At 38.6% G+C, this 19,109-nt stretch overlaps 1 protein-coding gene across 2 annotated transcripts in view; it reads left to right on the top strand.

Annotated features, from left to right (window-relative positions):
- GALK2 (galactokinase 2) overlaps window positions 1-19,109 on the top strand; it is a 178,308-nt gene that overhangs the window by 16,384 nt on the left and 142,815 nt on the right. For both annotated transcript variants that reach the window (XM_036734406.1, XM_036734405.1), the window contains exon 3: window positions 12,087-12,210. In XM_036734406.1, the coding sequence (XP_036590301.1) occupies window positions 12,087-12,210 (124 nt within the window). The remainder of the gene's footprint in view (window positions 1-12,086; window positions 12,211-19,109) is intronic.

Raw genomic sequence — 19,109 nt, 5'->3', positions numbered from 1 at the left:
CCATAGTCTTTTATCTCCTGGTAATCACTTACAGTGAGTTAACACCCATTCAGTGAATAGGCCTCTTTAAGAAGTGAGTCAAGGGATGGCCCCTTGAAAAAAAAATCAAGTTGGGAGGGGAAGAGCCTTAGGGTTGCTGTTCCAAAGAGAAACACTCTAAGCCAAGAGGGCCTAAAATGCAGCCATTAAGTAAAGCTTGGGCAGGTACATATTCATGAGCTCCAGAGTGACCTGGGTTTAAGGTTTTGTGGAAGGAAGGGAGAGGAGAGAGAAAGAAAGAAATCCAGCTAGTAAACCCCAAGTTAAGTGGACAGTTTCTGGCCATCAAAATTTACCTTCCTTTGGAGAGGAGGGGAGGGAGAGGGAGAGGACGAGCTGAGTTACCGAACTAGCTGGGTTCCGTTTCAGGCAGCTTGGTCTCCTCACAGGTTGTGTTTATCCTTCATTCTTGAAGAGGACCACAACATCAGGGAAATGATGACATGACTTACAGTTGACTTTGATTTGAGTGAGGGAGGGCTGTGCAAGGTCACCAGGCTCACTTTCTCCTCCAGAGCCATCTGGATAATGATGAGGTTAGGGAACCATATGTTTTTAGGGGTGTTTGAGACCCCAAAATACCAGCACACCCAGTCCTGCCAAATGAAAACAAAATTTATTCAAGATTCCACTTCATGGGTAGATGCTTAGGGAGCTTGAGCTTTTGTGATGCTAATGCCAGTGGGCCAGATTGAACCTAAGCTGAGCTAGATGGAATCTGAGGGCCTTCATGGAGGCAAGATGAGATTTATATGCAGAAAGATGGTGGGAGGGATTTAGGGGTGGTTAAGTAGTTTGGGGAGGGGTCCAGGGAGGATCTTCAGGAGGAGTCTAAGGAGGATCTTGATGGGACTGGGGTAACAGACTCTGGGAACCAAGAGAATGGGATTTTGATGGGATCAAGGATGGGAAGCAGCTGGACAATAGAGGGCTGAGCTAAGTAGAGATTTGGGCCTAGCGATAATGAAAAGCTTATGGCCTCAGGTGAAAGCCAGATCTAGTGGGAGGATTCAAGGAGAGTTAAAAGAGGCTCCCAGAGACTAAACCCTATCAGATCCAGTGACCTGATATTCATTAGGTGAGTACATGAAAAGGCAAGAGCCTAAAAGGGCCAGGGTCTCCCAGTGCATCCTGGGCCATCTCCAGTCATCCTGGTGAATATCAGGCCACTGGACCCAGATGGCTCTGGGGGAGAAAGTGAGGCTGGTGACCTTGCACAGCCCTCCCTCACTCAAATCAAAGTCAACTGTTATACTAGAAGCGAGTGAGACACGCCACAGAGTATAAGTTTTGAATGGAGAAGTTTATTAGCCGGCGGTCATTCGGGGAAAATTCCCAAAGCAATTGACCACGTTTAAAGGGAGAGTGTAGTTTATATAGACAATACAGGATTCAGTGCTTAATTATCTCTTAAAGTTTACATATGTTACTTTGCAGACTCAGCAAGCCTGTGTTATTTCACTTTTATGACCATGATACAATAGAGGAACCTCCTGAATAGATTGTAAATACAACATATCAGATAGTTGACAAAGTGTCAATTGGAATTACAACCCAGGATCTCTGTGTCCAGTTTGCTATACATCCCACAACATGACTCATGAGATAAGAGCTAGGAACAGTCACATAATTCAAAAGAATATCTGGGGCTGAGGCTTTCATCCTTCAAGGCCATAGGCAGACTGAGGGATGCTCCAGCTGGCTTTGTTGAGATTAGAGATAGAGTTGTCTCTCAGCCCACTCAGTTAGACAAAGGAAGATCGTTAGGCTTTCCTGGTAATTAACTTACATTCCTTGAAAATGTCTTAGGGGCCCAAGACACCCGCCAAACGGCAGGACTGGGGTTTGCAGTTAGTGGCTGGGGGCAGGGTTTTTCTAGCAATAGCTGGCTACTCAGGTATCACACAACTATAAGCCATTTCATCATTTCCCTGATGTCATAGTCCTCTTCAAAAACCAAGGGCAAACACAACAATCTCCAGGTAGCCTTCAGCTACTTCCCACCCTTAATCCCATTCTCTTTGTTCCTGGAGTCTGACCTCAAGTCACCCCAGTCCCATCAAGATCCTCCTTAGACTTCTCAACATCCTCCGTGGACCCCTCTTTGCCTCACCCCAGACTACTTGGCCACCTCTAGATCCCTCCCACAGTCTTTCTATTTATAAGATCCATTTTGCCTCCATGAAGGTGCTCAGATTCAATCTAGCTGAGATTCAAAATTGCCCATTTGTTAATATAAGTGTCACAAATGCTCAGATTCCTTAAGAGTCTACCCAATATGGCGGATCAAATTCATTCGGGCAGGACCTGGCGTGTCGCTATCTTGGAGTCCCAGAACCCTTAAAGCTCAACAGATTGACTACTTTTGTCAAACTGTGAGTTTATCTTCAAAGGATCTTAGAGATTCTACAGTCCAAATTTCTAATCTTCCCCATTAGTTGGGAGAGCAAGTGTCGTGTTCAAAATCCCACAGGTGGTAAGTCTAACAGAGCTTACCCTTGAACCCAAGGTCCTGACTCAGAAGCGCTACCTGTGAGAATTACAAAGCTGATCATCTGTGTTAAGCAAAAGCCTATTTCTAACATCTAAATCCTTGTCCTGCCAATTTCTAAAAATGATCAATAGCTTTTGTATCATTTAAGTAATTTCACTTCTGAAAGCTCATATTTATATAATGCTTTATACTTTTAAGACAAGCTTGTGGGGTAAGTAGTAGAAGAAATATTATCTCTATATCATATGTAAACAATTAAATCTGCTGTTTGAAGTTAGAATGGTGGCAGGGTGAAGCACTCATCTTCATCAACACATCATTAACATATACCACTAATGGGATCTTCTTAGGGGGTGATGAGGGTTTGGGGTGAGAGGTGCTCGACACCCCAAAGTACCGACACTCCGGGTCCTGCCGAAAGAATTCGACTCAAGCTTTCTCAGCCAAGGGGAAAGATAAAGTTTATTAAGAGTTAGCCAAATAAGCCTGCCCCGAGAGATCCCACCCCTTGCGACGCCTGTAAGGAAAAAGGGCCAGACCCATCTGAGCTAGATTGGTTCTGACCACCTTCATGGAGGCAAGATGGAGATTATATACACAAAGGTTGTGGGAGGGATTGAGGGGTGGTCTGGGGTGACCAGAAGAGGGGTCTAGGGAGGGACTTAAGGATGAGGTCAGACTCCAGGGTGGGGAAATAGCTGAAGGCTATATGGAAATGACAGACCATAAAGGGCTAGGGTAACAGAGCTAGGGTATAGATATTTTGATCAGGATTAATGGTGGGAAACAGCTGGACAATAGAGGACTGGGCAAGGTAGGCATTTGGGCTTAATGGTTATAGCCTCAGGCCAAGGCCAGGTCCTACGGGAAGATTCAAGGAGAGTTCAAGGGGTTCCCAGAGACTGTGCCCTCATCAATTATACTCTCCCAAGAGATTGATATTTAAAATGACAAAGCACAAAAATTTATAAAACTACTAAAAAGGCGTTTCTTGTTTCACCTTAGTTTGCACCATTCAAATAAGTCCTTCCAGATCTTTGTCTATGTGCTAGGTGCTCTACTAAGTGCTTTACAAATATCATTTCACAACAACCCTGTGACGTACATACTATTATTATCATCCCCATTTTACAGATGAGAAAACTGAGGCAGACAGAGGTTAAATGGCTTGTTCTGAGTCATATAGCTAGTAAGTGTCTGAGCCTGCATTTGTAGTCTTCCTGACTGCAGGCCCAGCTGCCTCTGGATTAGTTCTCTAGGCTCCTCTGAAAGCGGAGCCGCAAATCTCCCCAGGACATGCAAGCACCCAACCTCTCAGGCTCACAAGGTTATTTCTGTGGAAGCATATTAAAACATTCTTTTAGTTTCTCTAGAAATATTAAGAAATAATATTTCCCCAGGCTAAAACTCTTTATTAACTTTCACCTTTAAGAAAGTAGATAGAACAGAAACCAAAGCCTTTCTTAGGGAAATAGATTAAGGGTGATAAACAGTGTGTTAGTCAACAATCATTTAGTAAGTGCTTAAGCCCTGGGAATATGAATAGAAGCCAAAACTTCCCACAAGGAGTTTATAGTCTATTGAGGGAAGATTGCTGGTGAAAGGGACCTGGAAAGTGGAGAGGGAAGGGAGTAGGGCAGAATAAGTTACCTAGGGGGAGAAAATGGCAGGTCCTCTGGATATGTGTCAGTCCAGCATGGAGAAAGATGAAAACATCTTTGACCTGGGCCTCCTCTTTGAGTTGGAGGTTCTTCCCCATCATCCCCACTCCCCCACTTAATAGTATTTTATTTTTTCCAATTACATGTAAAGATAGTTTTTGAAGAGGTTTTAGGTTGAGGGGTGGTCGACACCCCGAAATATTGACGCACCGGGTCCTGCCAAAAGAATTTGACTCAAGCCTTCTCAGCCAAGGGAAAAGAGAAAGTTTATTAGGGATTCACCACAACCGGCTGTCTTAAGAAATCCCCTCCCCCCTTGTGACGCCTGTTTCCACAAGCGGGCCAGATTCAACCTACTGCATTAGATTGAATCTGAGCACCTTCATGGAGGCAAGATGGAGATTATATACACAAAGATTGTAGGAGGGATTGAGGGGTGGTCTGGGGTGACTAGAGGAGGGGTTTAGGAAGGGTCTTGAGGGGAAGTCCAAGGAGGGCAAGGTGAGGTAATGGGATTAAGGGTGGGAAGTAGCTGGATAACAAAGAGCGAGGCTAGGTAGAGATTTGGGCCTAATGATAATGTGAGGCTTGTGGCCTTAGGGGAAGGCCAGATCCAGTTGGAAGATTCAAGGATAGTTTAAGGGGGCTCCCAGAGACTGTATTCCAGATTCAAGGGGGTTCCCAGAGACTGGGCCCTCATCATTTTTCAATATTCATTTTTATAAGATTGAGTTCCAAATTTTTCTCCCTCTCCCCTCCCTGACACAGCAAGCAACTTGATATAGGTTATACACATGCAATCTTGTTAAAGATATTTCTACATTAGTCATGTTGTGAAAGAAGAATCGGAACAAAAGGGAAAAACCATGACAAAGGAAAAAAAAAACCAAAAAAACCCTCTGAAAATAGTATGCTTCGATCTGCATTCAGACTCCATGATTTTTTCTCTGGATGTGGGTAGCAGCATGAGTCTTTTGGAATTGTCTTGGATCACTGTATTGCTGAGAATAGCTTTTATCAGTCGATCATCACACAATATAGCTGTTACTGTGTACAATGTTCTCTTGGTTTTGCTCACTTCACTAAGCATCAGTTCATGTAAGTCCAGGTTTTTTCTGAAATCCACCTGCTCATCATTTCTTATAGCACAGTAGTATTCTATTACATTCATATACCTCAACTTGTTTAGCTATTCCCCAGTTGATGGACGTCCTCTCAATTTCCAATTCTTTGCCATCCCAAAAAGAGCTGCTGTAAATATTTTTGTACATGTGAGTCCTTTTCTTTTTTTTGTGATCTCTTGGGATACAGACCTAGTAGTGGTATTTCTGGATCAAAGGGTATACAGAATTTTTTAGCCCATTGGGCATAGTTCGAAATTGCTCTCCAGAATGTTTGGATCAATTCACAACTCTACCAACAATGCATTAATGTTCCATGAATTGGAGGTTCTAAGATGAACTAGCCTATCAGTAGTTGAGGCCACAGGGGCAAAGGGTGCCTCCAAAGTGAGTAGTGGTTCAGGGGTGAAGTGAGCTTCCAGATTGAAGAGGTTCCTGTGTCATGGTAGAGAGTGACCTTTGGAGATGCAATGTCTCAAGTTCCTCCTTAAATTGGAACTTCTGGGAGAAACCAAACAAACTTAACTCTTACTATCTTAACTGTTTCCTTCCCCACCTTTGGCCTTAGGACTCACCTGAAGAAAATACCTTCCTCCATTCCATCTTGTCTATGTCCCATTCACTTTAGTGGGAGAAGGTGAATAGCCTGGGCCCAGAATCAGTTATTTTTACATATAAATCAGGAAACTGGATCTCAGACTGTGATCTTCCTTGCTTTCTCCTTGCCTTCCTCCCTTGTCTGTTTAAGGGTTGCATCCAGCAGCAAACTTATTCAAACTTTAGATTCCTTGAAAATTATACCATATATCATCTGGTCAAGGCCCAGCTCCCCTCTGTGGTTAGTTTGATGAAGTTTCCTATCCCTCACACTGTGATTTTTGTTTCCAAATCCTTTGTTCTTTACTTTCATTGGAAAACTTGTAATAGTTGATTTTCCCCCTTCTGTCTTGGCTTTTGAAATAATGTAACAGAAAATTTCCTATTAGTTTTAACTTTACTTTAGATTCAGCTTTAATTTGTCTATTTTTATCTTTCATAATGACTTGCAATATTTTCCTTTTCTCTTTGTACACTCCAAAATGTTCATGGGTAGAGCCTTATTTCTCATTTGACCTTTATGCTTGCTTTCTAATCTTTATTCTTTCTTTGCAAATGTCTCACTTTTTCTTTGCTTTTTTTCTTTCTTCCTCTTTTCTTTTTTTTTTCTGTAATGTTCTCCACATTCTGCTGTCTTAACTAGAAGTATTTTTTTTTGTTTAAAATATTTGACTTTGCTTTTCCTCTCTATTCCTTTCTTATACGTTTCTGTTGCTTTGCTTTTAATCTTGTCCCTTTCTCACTTCATGCTGAATTAGCTCCCATGTTTCTCTGCTGTATTTCCCTAATTTTACAAAAATTAATACCCCCTGTTAGCATTACATGGTCTAGAAATTTATTTATTTTGTTGTAATGAGATCTAGCCAATTTTACTCCCCCCTTTTCCTTTTTTTATAAACTGTGCTTGAATAATCATTCCTCAGTTCTTCATTTTTACAAATGGATTCCAGATATTTCACTTCTCATGTCACTTGTTCACTGCTTCCTCTTTTATTTCCCCTCTCTGAGATGCATTCCAAGCCCTTCCCTATGCATAGGGTGTTTGTAGAAAGGTGGCAACCTCTTGGAAAAAAGTTTCTTTTTAAACTTAATTTTGGAACTGGGTTGGTAGGTTGAGGTATGTACCTGAGGCTAAAATTTTTCCTTTTCTAAGTCACGTTTATCATATTGTGTTACTTTATTTGGATTGCAATTTTCTATTTTTCCTTGTTAGGAAAAATCAAAAGAAATCTAACTCTTTTGCCCTGCTTGAACACTAGGAGGAGCATCTAGTCCCTTTATGAACTAATTCTATTTCATTTTGTAATAAACTTTTTTTTTTTTTTGGACTCATGCTATACAGTACAATGGCAAAAGTAAGTGTAGCTTACACTTGAGCAGAAGAGAAAAGGAAAGCCCTCTGAAGCTGAAAGGAGAAGACTTGGGCTTGAAAACTAATGAAATTACTTATTAGCCCTGTGACCTTGGGCTGGCCAGTGGCTTAATCTGAGCCTCGTTTTCCTCTTCCGTAAAATGAGAGCACATACTTGCTTTGCTTACCTCTCAGGGTGGTTGTAAGGATCAAATAAGATAACAGATATGAAAATGTTTCACTTTATAAAGCATTATATAAATGAAAATGTTAATTTTAAAAGATTTGACAAATCTTTTTTCATTCCCCATATCTTTCCCCTCCCCCCCATACTTAATATGTGTGTGTGTGTGTGTGTGTGTGTGTGTGTGTGTGTGTGTAAATCCTTGTAACAAACACGAAGCGAAATTCTTACTTTGTTCATGTTCTATCTTCTTTGCCTTCTTTTTGGGGAACTTGGACATCAAATTTCAAATTATCTGTCATCATCAGAGAGGTTGGAGAGAGAAAGAGAGTTGAATTGGGACATTTCCCCTTATCCTACCCTCCCCAATACATATTTGCTTTTCTCTTTCACCATTGGCTTGGCGCCCTCATAAGCTTCACTTATGAGGAGGAGGGTGGGAGAGAAGGAGAGAATGGTTCAGACTCAGAGTCTGGTCCCAGGCAGGGGGTCTGGTAAGGTACAGCTCTTCTGTTTGGCTTATAGTATGAGTTAGGGAGGGGGGCAGATGTGGGGTAAAGGTCTTTTGATTATATACTTAATATAATTGTTGAGGTGTGTGTTGTAATAAAAAGAGAGAAATTGTGATATTGGTGATTTCTAGCCCAGTTTCATTGCCGGTACTGAAACCCATGTACGGTAATATTTAAAAACTTTGTCGCTTTCTCTGTTAGTATTCAAAATGTTAGGGTCTGTGGTATAACATAGTAACTATTTGAAATTCATTCTTATAATAAGCTGAGATTTAAAAAATTCCACACTCTATAAAGGAAGGCCAATTATAAAAGTTACAGGGTCCAGAGAACTAATAAGGTAAATATTTTAAGGATATTTCTTATAATACAGAAATACAGTACGGTTTAGTGACTGAAGAGCAGGCCCTAAAGTCAGGAAGACCTGAGTTCAGGTCCTTTCTCTGACATGTAATGGCTCTATCACACTGTGTAAGTCACATGTGACCACTGGCAACTCTCTAGGACAGCTACTCTGTGAAAAAGGAAAGTCTGAGATGATCACCCCCATTTAGAGTTGAGCAAACTAGGGCTTGGAGAGGTTAATGTCAAGGTCACACAGTTATTAAAGTACAGGTCTAGGACTCAAAATCAGTTCTACTTGACTCCAGTCTTTTTTTTTTCCTTTTAAATTAATTAATTTTTAGTTTTCAACATTCACTTTCACAAGCTTTTGAGTTCCAAATTCCCGCCCCCCCCCTCTCCTTTCGCCTCCCTTCCCCCAAGATGGCATGCAATCAGATGTAAGTTCTACATATACCTTCACATTGAACATATTTTCACATTGGTCATGTTGTAAAGAAGAATTATAACCAATGGTATGAACCATGAGAAAGAAGAAACAAAACAAAAGAGAGAGAGCAAATAGTTTGCTTCAATCTGCATTCAGACTCCATAATTCTTTCTCTGGATGTGGATAGCTTTTTCCATCATGAGTCTTTTAGAGTTATCTTAAAACCTTGCATTGCTGAGAAGAGCCAAGTTTGTCAAAGTTAGTTATCCCAAAATGTGTCTGTAATTGTGTACGATGTTCTCCTGGTTCTGCTCCCCTCACTCAGCATCAGTTCATATAAGTCTTTCCAGATTATGCTGAAGTCTGTCTGCTCATCATTTCTTATAGCACAGTAGTATTCCATTACATTCAATATACCACGACTTGTTCAGCCATTCCCCAACTGATGGGCATTCTTTGATTTCCAGTTCTTTTCCACCACAAAAAGAGTGGCTATAAATATTTTTGTACATATGATAGGATCTTTTTGGGATATAGCCCTAGAAGTGGTATTGCTGGGTCAAGGGGTATGCACATTTTTATAGCCCTTTGGGCATAATTCTAAATTTCTCTCCAGAATGGTTAGATCAGTTTACAACTCCACGAACAATGCATTAATATTCCAATTTTCCCACATCTTCTCCATCATTTATAATTTTCCTGTTTTGTCATGTTAGTCAATCTGACAGGCAAGATGTGGTACCTAAGAGTTGTTTTGATTTGCATTTCTCTAATCAATAGTGATTTAGAGCATTTTTTCACATGACTATAGATATCTTTAATTTTTTCCTCTGAAAATTGCCTGTTCATATCCTTTGACCGTTTATTAATTGAGGAATGACTTCTACATATTCTTATAAATTTGACTCATTTCACCGTATTTTAGAAATGAGGCCTTTATCAGAGACACTGGTTATAAAAATTCTTTCCCATTATTCTGCTTCCCTCCTAATCTTGGTTTCATTGGCTTTGTTTGTACAAAAACTTAGCAATTTAATGTAATCAAAATTATCTGTTTTGCATTTTGTAATGCTCTCTATCTCTTGTTTAGTCATAAATTCTTCCCTTTTCCATAAATCTGACAGGTAAACTATTTTTTTGCTCTCCCAGATTGCTTATAGTATCAGCCTTTATATCTTTTTGACTTTATTTTGATATATGGTGTAAGATATAGGTCTATGCCCAGTTTCTGCCATACTGTTTTCCAATTTTCCCAGCAGTTTTTGTCACATAGTGAGTTCTTATCCCAGAAGCTGGAGTCTTCGGGTTTATCAAACAGTAGATTACCATAGTCCTTGACTACTGTGTCTTGTGTACCATACCTATTCTACCGATCCACGATCCACTGCTCTATTTCTTAGCCAGTACCCAGTAGTTTTGATGCTTGCTGCTTTATAATACAGTTTAAGATCTGGTATGGCTAGGCCACTTTCCTAGCATTTCTTTTCATTAATTCCCTTGATATGCTGGACCTTTTGTTCTTCGAGATGAATTTTGTTATTATTTTTTCAAGCTCTATAAAATAATTTTTTGGTAGTGTGATTGCTATGGCACTAAATAAGTAAATTAATTTAGGTAAAATTGTCATTTTTATCATACTAGCTTGGCCTAACAACAGGCAACTGATATTTTTCCAATTATTTAGATCTGACTTTATTTAAGTGTTTTGTAATTATGTTCATATAGTTCCTGGGTTTGTTTTGACAGGTAGATTGCCAAATATTTTTTTAATGTTTACAGTAACTTTAAATGGAATTTCACTTTCTATCTCTTGCTGTTGGGCTTCATAAGTAATATATAGGAATATTGAGAATTTATGTGGATTTATTTTATATCCTGCAACTTTGCTAAAGTTATTATTTCAAGTAGTTTTTTACTTGGTTCTCTAGTATTCTCTAAGTATATCATATCATCTGCAAAAAGTGATAGCTTATTTTCTTCTTTGCCTATTCTATTTCCTTCAATTTCTTTTTCTTCTCATATTGTGAAAGCTAACATTTCTCGTACCAAATTGAATAACAGGGGTGATAATGGATAATGTTTTTTTTTTTAAACTGAATTATGACAGTAGTTGAGTATATGAGCCATTGTGAATAGCCTTTCCCACTTTAATCATGATTTCCCATCCACAAAACCTTTCGTTTTCATGTTTTGAAGTTTGAGATGGTTATGTTTTAGCTTTTAGTAGGAATAAAAGAGTTGCAAAATTGCCAGTAGAACACTTTTTTTTTAAGCTCAGTGATAGGTATCCTGTAGGATTATATGGGTGTTTGGCAACATGTATGGATAACTTTAAAAGTAGTTTCTGTAAGTTATGGATAACTAGTGTTTGAAAGGAATGCAATTTTCTTTTTATTTCAGAGGAATTTTTTTTCCAGAGGCCTTTTATTTCAGAGGAAAAAAAAGTTGTGATTTAATTTCGGCTTAAATCCCAATTATGAAGAAACACATCTGTTTCATCAATAGAAGACAGCCTGCATTATTATTATTATTATTGTTGTTTTTAGAAATTTTGTGTTTTTTTCATGTAAAAACAATTTTTAACATTCTTTTTAAAAAAATGTTGAGTTCCAAGTTCTACTTCTTCCCTTCCTCCCTTCTTGAGAAGGCAAGCAATTTGGTGTAGATTATACTATGTGCATTTTAAAAAATGGAATCCAACTTTCTTTTGGAAGAGTAATTAAGCAGTTTACTACTATACCAAACTTTCTATGGGTTTAATGTATAAAAATTTCTTTTTTATAGAAAGCAACTTAATGTAAGATTCTTTGCTTACTGCAAAATACAGATGGACTTTCTTCTTGTAGCTTTCTCCAGATGTCGTTTTGGATTTAAATTTTATGACTAATATCAGTGATTATAGTGGTAATTGAGGAAAATGTTAGACTTATGAGAGAAAAGAGGAAGATTTACATAGTGCTTGGAATGAGATGTGCTACTTTTGGTTAAACCAGCGCAGAATTTACTTTCTTCTTTGGCTAGCTGTAGTTGATGTGTAAACATAGTGATTTGAAAAGGATGATTACATATTAGAAACAACAGCAAAGACCAACTCTTGTACATATTGGAATGCCAAAAAGAACAGTGAAGAGCTCAGCATGTCATTTGTAGTTGGCAGGGGTTCCTGGCAGAGGTGTCTAGGATGGAAGAACATTGTCACTCTTAGTGGTTTTTTAGTTTGTTTGTTTTTTTCTTTTTTAAGTTTGTATTTTCCCTTAAAACCTGGTATTGTATAAAATTTTTCTCTGATATTGGCATGCTAGTTGTTCTTTGGTGTCCATGATGATTACAAAATGATTTTGATTTTCTTTTCTAGGAGAGCACATAGATTATTGTGGCTATGCTGTCCTTCCCATGGCTGTAGAACAGGATATCCTAATAGCTGTTGAACCTGTGAAAAGTCAAATGCTCCACTTGACCAATACAAATCCCTTGTACCCGTGAGTACTTAAGATTGCCATTATGCCTCTATGTCTTGGGTCTTAAAGAACTTTAGAGGTAGAAGGGAAAAATGTGCCACATTTACTGTAGATCTCAGGCTTCATTGAAACCACCACTGATTATGCATTAAAATACACATCTCACACACACACACACACACACACACACACACACACACACACACCATAAACAGTTTGATTTTGCTTTCTAGATGTGCTTAAATCTGATTGGCTTAGTTTGGCTGCTTCCCTTTCATCTTGTCTTCCATTCTTGCTCACCTCTGTAAACAGGCAATCACAACTTCATGAAACTTATGTGAAAACTAGGTTCATTACAAGACGAATGAGCATGCATGTGGAACCCAAAGAGTTCACAATCCAAATGGAAATGTGCATATTTATGACAGTACGACAAAGGAAGAAGGAGGAAACAGAAATCTCCACCTAGAGTAGCTTGGCTTGATAAGGGGAAAGGTGCAGTAAAGGTGGGAAAAAACCTCTCCCAAAGGGAAGGAGGAAGGGGAAGGCAAAAGCCATATTCTTTTCCCTTGGGAACTGCTAGACCATAAAGATATGATCTGCTTATCTGCTTTTCAGTTTAGTGTAGACTGACTGGTGCCTCTCTTGACTCCCAAGGACACACAAGGAGTCCTGTTTGGGATGTAAACAAACAAATTATGTTAGCTCAAGGAAGGCTTTGTTTTTGACACCTTCAGGGCCTCCTGCATACTCTGGGTCCAGTGTTTCTGGAAAATATAGCAATTCAAAAAGACAAATTCAGGGGACCCCTTAACACCTCATAGCTACATCTAATTCACAGTTGTGATTATTGACACCTTGTCTTGACTTTTAGGATCAATGCAAGCTGACTACAGATTTCACAAAATCTGAGATGGAAGAGACCATTTAGTCCAGTCTCTGTTGGAACATTCATCAAACCCCTCTACAACATACCCAATAAGAGGTTGTCCGTTCTCCCTTTCAAGACCTCCGCTGAGAAAGAAACTCACCGTTTCCTAAGTCTATGCCATTTTGTGGTAGCTCTCATGGTTATGAAGTTTTGGGAAAGACTAGAATCATGTTTGCCCTAAATCTGTTCTCTATGCCAAACATCCCCAGTTCCTTTAACTAATCACATGGAATTAACTTGAGACCCTTCACTATTTTTGTTGCCCTCCTCCAGCTTCTATTTTCTCTTATTTCATATAAGATGTTTTAAGTTGATGTTTTCCGGTCCTCAGTTTTCTCATCTGTAAAATGAGAGGGTTGGACTAGATGTATCTATGATACTATAACTTTTTATTTTCAATTTAGAATGAACATAGTTTGGGAGTTAAAAAGAAAATGGATATTTATTTTCTTTAAATAACTATATATTTTTAGTTGAAGAAAAATATCCAGAATATAGAAACCCTGTGCTTTATTTAAAATCAATCCTAAGTCTTATGAGTTTGGAGGAAGGGAGAGTGGTAGAAGAGGGAGAAACATCCCTCTATCAGCATTTTATAAGTTTTTGCATCTACAGTAATAAATCATTTCATTTTCTGATGTTACAAAATTAAGCTGAAAAAAAATCAGACTAAAGAACTGATCAACATTATGTATACAATTTCTAACAATGAGACCTTTATCTCAGTTGTGAAGAATGTTTTGTAATTAATAATAGTTATAAAAATATAGCACTTGGAAATTTGCGAAATGCTTTTCATACATTTGCTCATTTGATCCTTTCAACAACCTAGCCAGGTGGATCCTGAAGGCTTTATTATTTTCATTGTACAAGTTAAAAATAAGTTGAAAGCTTGGAGAAATAGAATGGTCATACTGCTAGTAATAGCTGCAGGGGAGATTTGAATCCAACTCTTTTATTAATACATGTACATTGTCCTTTCTACTCACACAAAGCTCCCCTCATGATATGTAAATATAAGAATGTACTTTTGGAGAAAAAATATTAAAGCATATGTTCTTGATGAGCAATTTATTTAGATTTGATTGTATGCCAAGCGTTCCTTATTAGGACCTTCTGACCTTCAGGCCATGGTTGAGAATGGTTCCTCATTTATTCTCTCACAAAAGTTCCTTGAGAAAGCTTTCCCTTCCACTAGAGTTGAATTTTAATTCTACCTATAGCTTAAGAAAGTCATTTATCCTTTTAGAACCTCAGCAACCTTGTTTTTAATATATAAATGAGATTCATAGAATTGCGGGATTAAAAATTTTGGGGAGCTGGAAAGGACCTTTGAGATCGTTTAATTCAGTCCTTCCCTGGATTTTATACATGAAGAAATTGGGGATCAGTGGCATTAAATGACTGATATATGATCCGTTACCCAGCTAATTAATGGCATACTCAGCACTAGCAATCAGTTCCCAGTGCATTTTTTTTTCAATTGAATGTTGAGAGAGAGCATGGTCTAATAGGAAGAGCACTATTCTGGAGTTGCAGCACCCAGGCTTGATTCTAACTTTTCTTTTGGTACTTGTTAGCTGTGTGACCACAGAAAAGTCACCTTACCTATCTGAAATTCTGTTTCCTCATGTATATAATAGGTCTGATGATGCTTTCACCACTTACCTCACAGAATTTTTGTCAAAGTGCTCTGAAAACTGTTATGAGTTATATATAAAGATGAGTTTTTGTTGCAAGCATTGAAATAACTGTGAAAGTATTTTTTCAGTCAATCAATAAACATTTATTAAGCCTCAGGCAAACTTGGGATGCGAAGACAAATGTCTCCGTCCTTTGTTCCATTGTGGGAGACATGCACATATATAATATTGCCTAGGGTCACACAGTTCATATCATGATTTCCATCCTATCATGAGGCCTCTCAAAATAACATAAAAAAAATTTAAAAATACTTTTGGAACCCCAAAGTCATTGAGCATTGTCTCTATACAGCAGGTAGAATGTTGGAGAGGCTGAGTTCTCTTGTTTATCTTTTTGTGAGAATTGTGAAAAAGCATTTCAAGCCTTGTGTCAGAGCATGGTGAAGTAGGAAGTATGCGAGATCTGGGCTCAGATGTTCAAATGTCAGCTTTGCTACTTACTGTCTGTGTGACCTTGGGCTAGTCATTTCACATCTGTTGCTTCATTTATATGTATATATATGTGATATATTTATATAACATTATACATATTTAATTTAAATACATAAATTTATATACATACATACACATACACTTACATAAAAAATGAGAGGGTTGGAATGGATTACTTCTAAGATCCATTCAAGCTCTAAATCTGTGATCTTATGATTCCAAGAAAGGCATTGTTATTATCCTTCAGTTCAGTAATACTTTTTTGAATGCCTACTGTTTTCCTGATACTTGTAGGAAGCAAAAAGGCACAAATAGGGAGGAAGAAATAAGTGAACAATAAGTATATAGGCAATACTAGATATAGTGTGTTTGAGAATTCCAGGTTGAAGAGAAAGTACATATTAGTGAGTAGTGAGATAAAGTTTGAAAAGTAAGATGGGCTCCAGGTTGTAGAACTTTTGAATACCAAGATGAGTTATTTGTATTTGCTCTAATACATATACTTGTTTGAACTCACCACTGTCTTGTTAGTTGCTGAGGTTGTCATACTTTGGTGCTCTTTCATTAATAGGAATTTTTTTCTTGGTTCCGGATATTGACATTTTAAAAAGTTCCCTAAAAAGTGATGCTTATCGGTGCTGCTCCATCCCAGACAACCCCCATAACTGTCTTTTGGAAGTTTGATCTAGTTCTGGCTCAGTCTTAGGGATATGGATCTGTCAGAGCCATAACTAACAATCTCTGGTAAATTCAGGTTTTGGGGGACATTGGCAGGTGGAACTTGGCAAAGGATATTGGGGCTGCGTGGGTGGGTTGAAGTAACCCCTAAAATAACATGAGTCTACCCACTGGGGAAAGAAATAGGGTCAGGCTGCGAAAGAACTTATCTGGGGTAAGGACAAAGTTTATCATTTAGTGGCTTTCTCATTTAAGCATTGCTGGATTCCTGGGTCTTGCCATCCACTCTCTTCTGATGCCCCCTTTGGACCTTTATGCCTTTTTGTCTGTCCTGCAGCTGAACCTCTCTCTTAAGAAAGTGAGTTCAGTTAGAGCAGGGACTGTCTTTTTATTCTGTTTGTTTCCCAAATACTCAGCGTTGAGAAACTACTTGTCACAAAGTGGTAAGTACTTAACAAATTTTTTTTATTCTTTCATTCATTCTTGTTAAGAAAGCACTAAGTTATATGTTGAAAGAGTATGGTGCTTTGAATAACTTCTACAGTTCTCTGCCCTGGGGATGAACCCTTTTCCCTACCCTAATTATAACTATGGAATCTGATCTGATCTGGTGTTTCCTGGACTGCACCTTTGGGTCCAGTCTGTTATGAGAAGATTTAGGGAAATCTCTCCATCTTGGGAACAGTTTGGCATTTGGACCCATTCAGAGAATTGGGCCTCTCCAAGTCATGACCAAACAAAAGTTTTAATATTATCACTAGAAATCACTCTGAACAGCTAGGTGGCGCCTTAGTGCACAGAGAGCTGGGCCTGTAGTCAAGAAGACCCAGATTTCAATGTGGTCCAAGACAGTAGCTTTGTGAACCTGGGCAAATCACTTAACCTCTGTTTTCCTCATCTATAAAAGTGGGATAAAAATAGTACCCGCTTCTCAGTGTTGTTGTGAGGATCAGATGAGATAATAATTGTAAAGTGTTTATCACATTGTCTGGCACATAGTAGGTGCTATGTAAATGTTAGCTGTTGTTAAACCTGCTTTAGAATGGCTGTGAATATCCGGACTAGCCTCAAAAGTACCATGGTCTTCTGGGCAACATGATTATTTTGAATCAAGCCGAAATCATGAAGCCATCTGTCCTCTTTGCTTTAGGTATTTAAATTTTGTTCTTTTATAGTCTGATGAAACTCAAGCTTTCAAGAAGCTTTATCAACAGAATATTACCACAGAGTTTTGGTTGGATCACAGAGTCCAGTAACTACAATTGCATGTAATTACAAGAACAATTAAAGATTAAAAACTTGGGTTAGACATAGTTTTTGCTCTCATGGAGCTTGTAGTCTAGTAGGGGAATAAGCCACAGACACAGATAATTGTAATTCACAACATTACACAGCAAGTGCATCATAGAGGTGCAACACAAATTGCTATATTCTGAGGGGGAAGGTCATAACCATTTGAGGGGTTCATAGACACTTTCATGGAAGAAGCAGATTTGATTTGGACTTCAAGAATGTGTTAGAATTGAACAATTCACAGAATTATAGATTTTCAAAGTTGGAAAGCCCCTCAGGGGTCATTCATTCCAATTCACACCCAAAATGAGAAGTGCTGATTGACAGAAACTACTAGTGCTATTGCCAGACTACTACCTTGGAGGCCAGTACTTCATCTGGACAGGGAGGAACTGTGTTACGAGACATGTTTACTGGGACCTTTAGGAATGAGGTTAGTTGTTTGTTTCTAAAGGGCTTGGTGCTTGTATCATTGCATAGTCAATAAAGATTGATTATATACAATGATCAATGTAAGTCTTATTCGTGTACCATTAGCTTTAATAAGTATTTGTAACAGCACATTGGTTACTTATGCATTAGGATTTACATCTTGTACAATGAAGAAATTTCCTTTTCAGTTCTGCTCACTGAACTCAAAACCTCTAGAGTCTACTACTTGAACTTATGAGATTGCCTCCAAGCCAGGCTATGTTTACCTTGAGACTGATGTTTGGTCTCCTATTCAGGAAAGGAAATAGAGTGGAAAAGGTAACCAAAGATCCGGTTGCAAGCTTGTTTAGTTGAGCCCATGCTCCACATGGGAGAAGAGGGGTAGGAAAAAAGACCATCAACCATCCCTTCACCCGCCTCAGAGAAGGTTTAGTATTAGAGAACCCTATTTGACACATGGGAAAAAGGCATGAAGAATGCAAACCCAAAGCTGTTTCTTTTTAGCTGACCCCCTTCCTCCTCTGTCAGATAAAGGAGGACTCAGGAACCATTCAGGACCTTTTATGCCATACCTAGGCTACAGATCCTTCCAGTGCTTAGTTACTACTTGGCCAGAAGCAGATAGGAAGTTCCTTATACTTTGAAGACCTAAGTACCAAGTTTCATGAGGATGGCTGGAATTAGGCAATTTCTTTGCATGCTGTGTTTAATCTATAATGCATTTAAATTATCTCATGTGAGCCTTGTACAAACCCTGTGAGGTAGTAGGTAATATGGATATTCTTCTTCTCCTTTGGCAGGTGAAGGAAACAAGTTCAGGTTAAGTGACTTGCCAGTAGTCACTTGGCTAGTATCAGAAGCAGCATTTGAATTCAGGTCTTCCTTACTCCAGGTTCAATGCTTTGCTATACAATGTTGCTTCTTTAATATTGTGTCCAGTTCTGAGTGTCACAGTGTAACAAAGACATCAACAAACTTGAGCATGTTCAAAAGAGGGGCTTTGGTATGGTGAAGGAACTGGATCATACCATTGGAGTTTCAGTTGAACGACCAGAGGTTGTTTAGGCTGGAGAAGAAATGGGTTAAAGAGGATTAGAAGCACGAAAGCTGTTTTCCAAGTTTTAAAGACAGGCATGTGAAAGACCGATTAGATTTGTTTTGTTTGGCCTCAGCAGACAGATCTAGTAGGAAAGGGCAGAAGTTCTGAGAGGCGGATTTTGTCTGATGGAAGAAAAATCTTGACAATTGGAACTATTTAAATGGCTGCCATGACACGAATACACTGTTAGTGGAACTGTGAAATAATCCAACCATTTTGGAGAACATTCTGGAATTATACCCAAAGAGTTATGAAACTGTGTATACCCTTTAACCCAGCAATACTATTAGGTCTGTTTCCAAAGGTGATCAAGGAAAAAGGAAAAGAACCTTTATGTTCAAAAATATTTATA

Source organism: Trichosurus vulpecula, chromosome 8 (genome assembly GCF_011100635.1).
Source record: "Trichosurus vulpecula isolate mTriVul1 chromosome 8, mTriVul1.pri, whole genome shotgun sequence".
Taxonomy (NCBI): domain Eukaryota; kingdom Metazoa; phylum Chordata; class Mammalia; order Diprotodontia; family Phalangeridae; genus Trichosurus; species Trichosurus vulpecula.
Note: the sequence above shows the minus strand (reverse complement) of the source record. Positions and strands in the feature narration are given on the sequence as shown.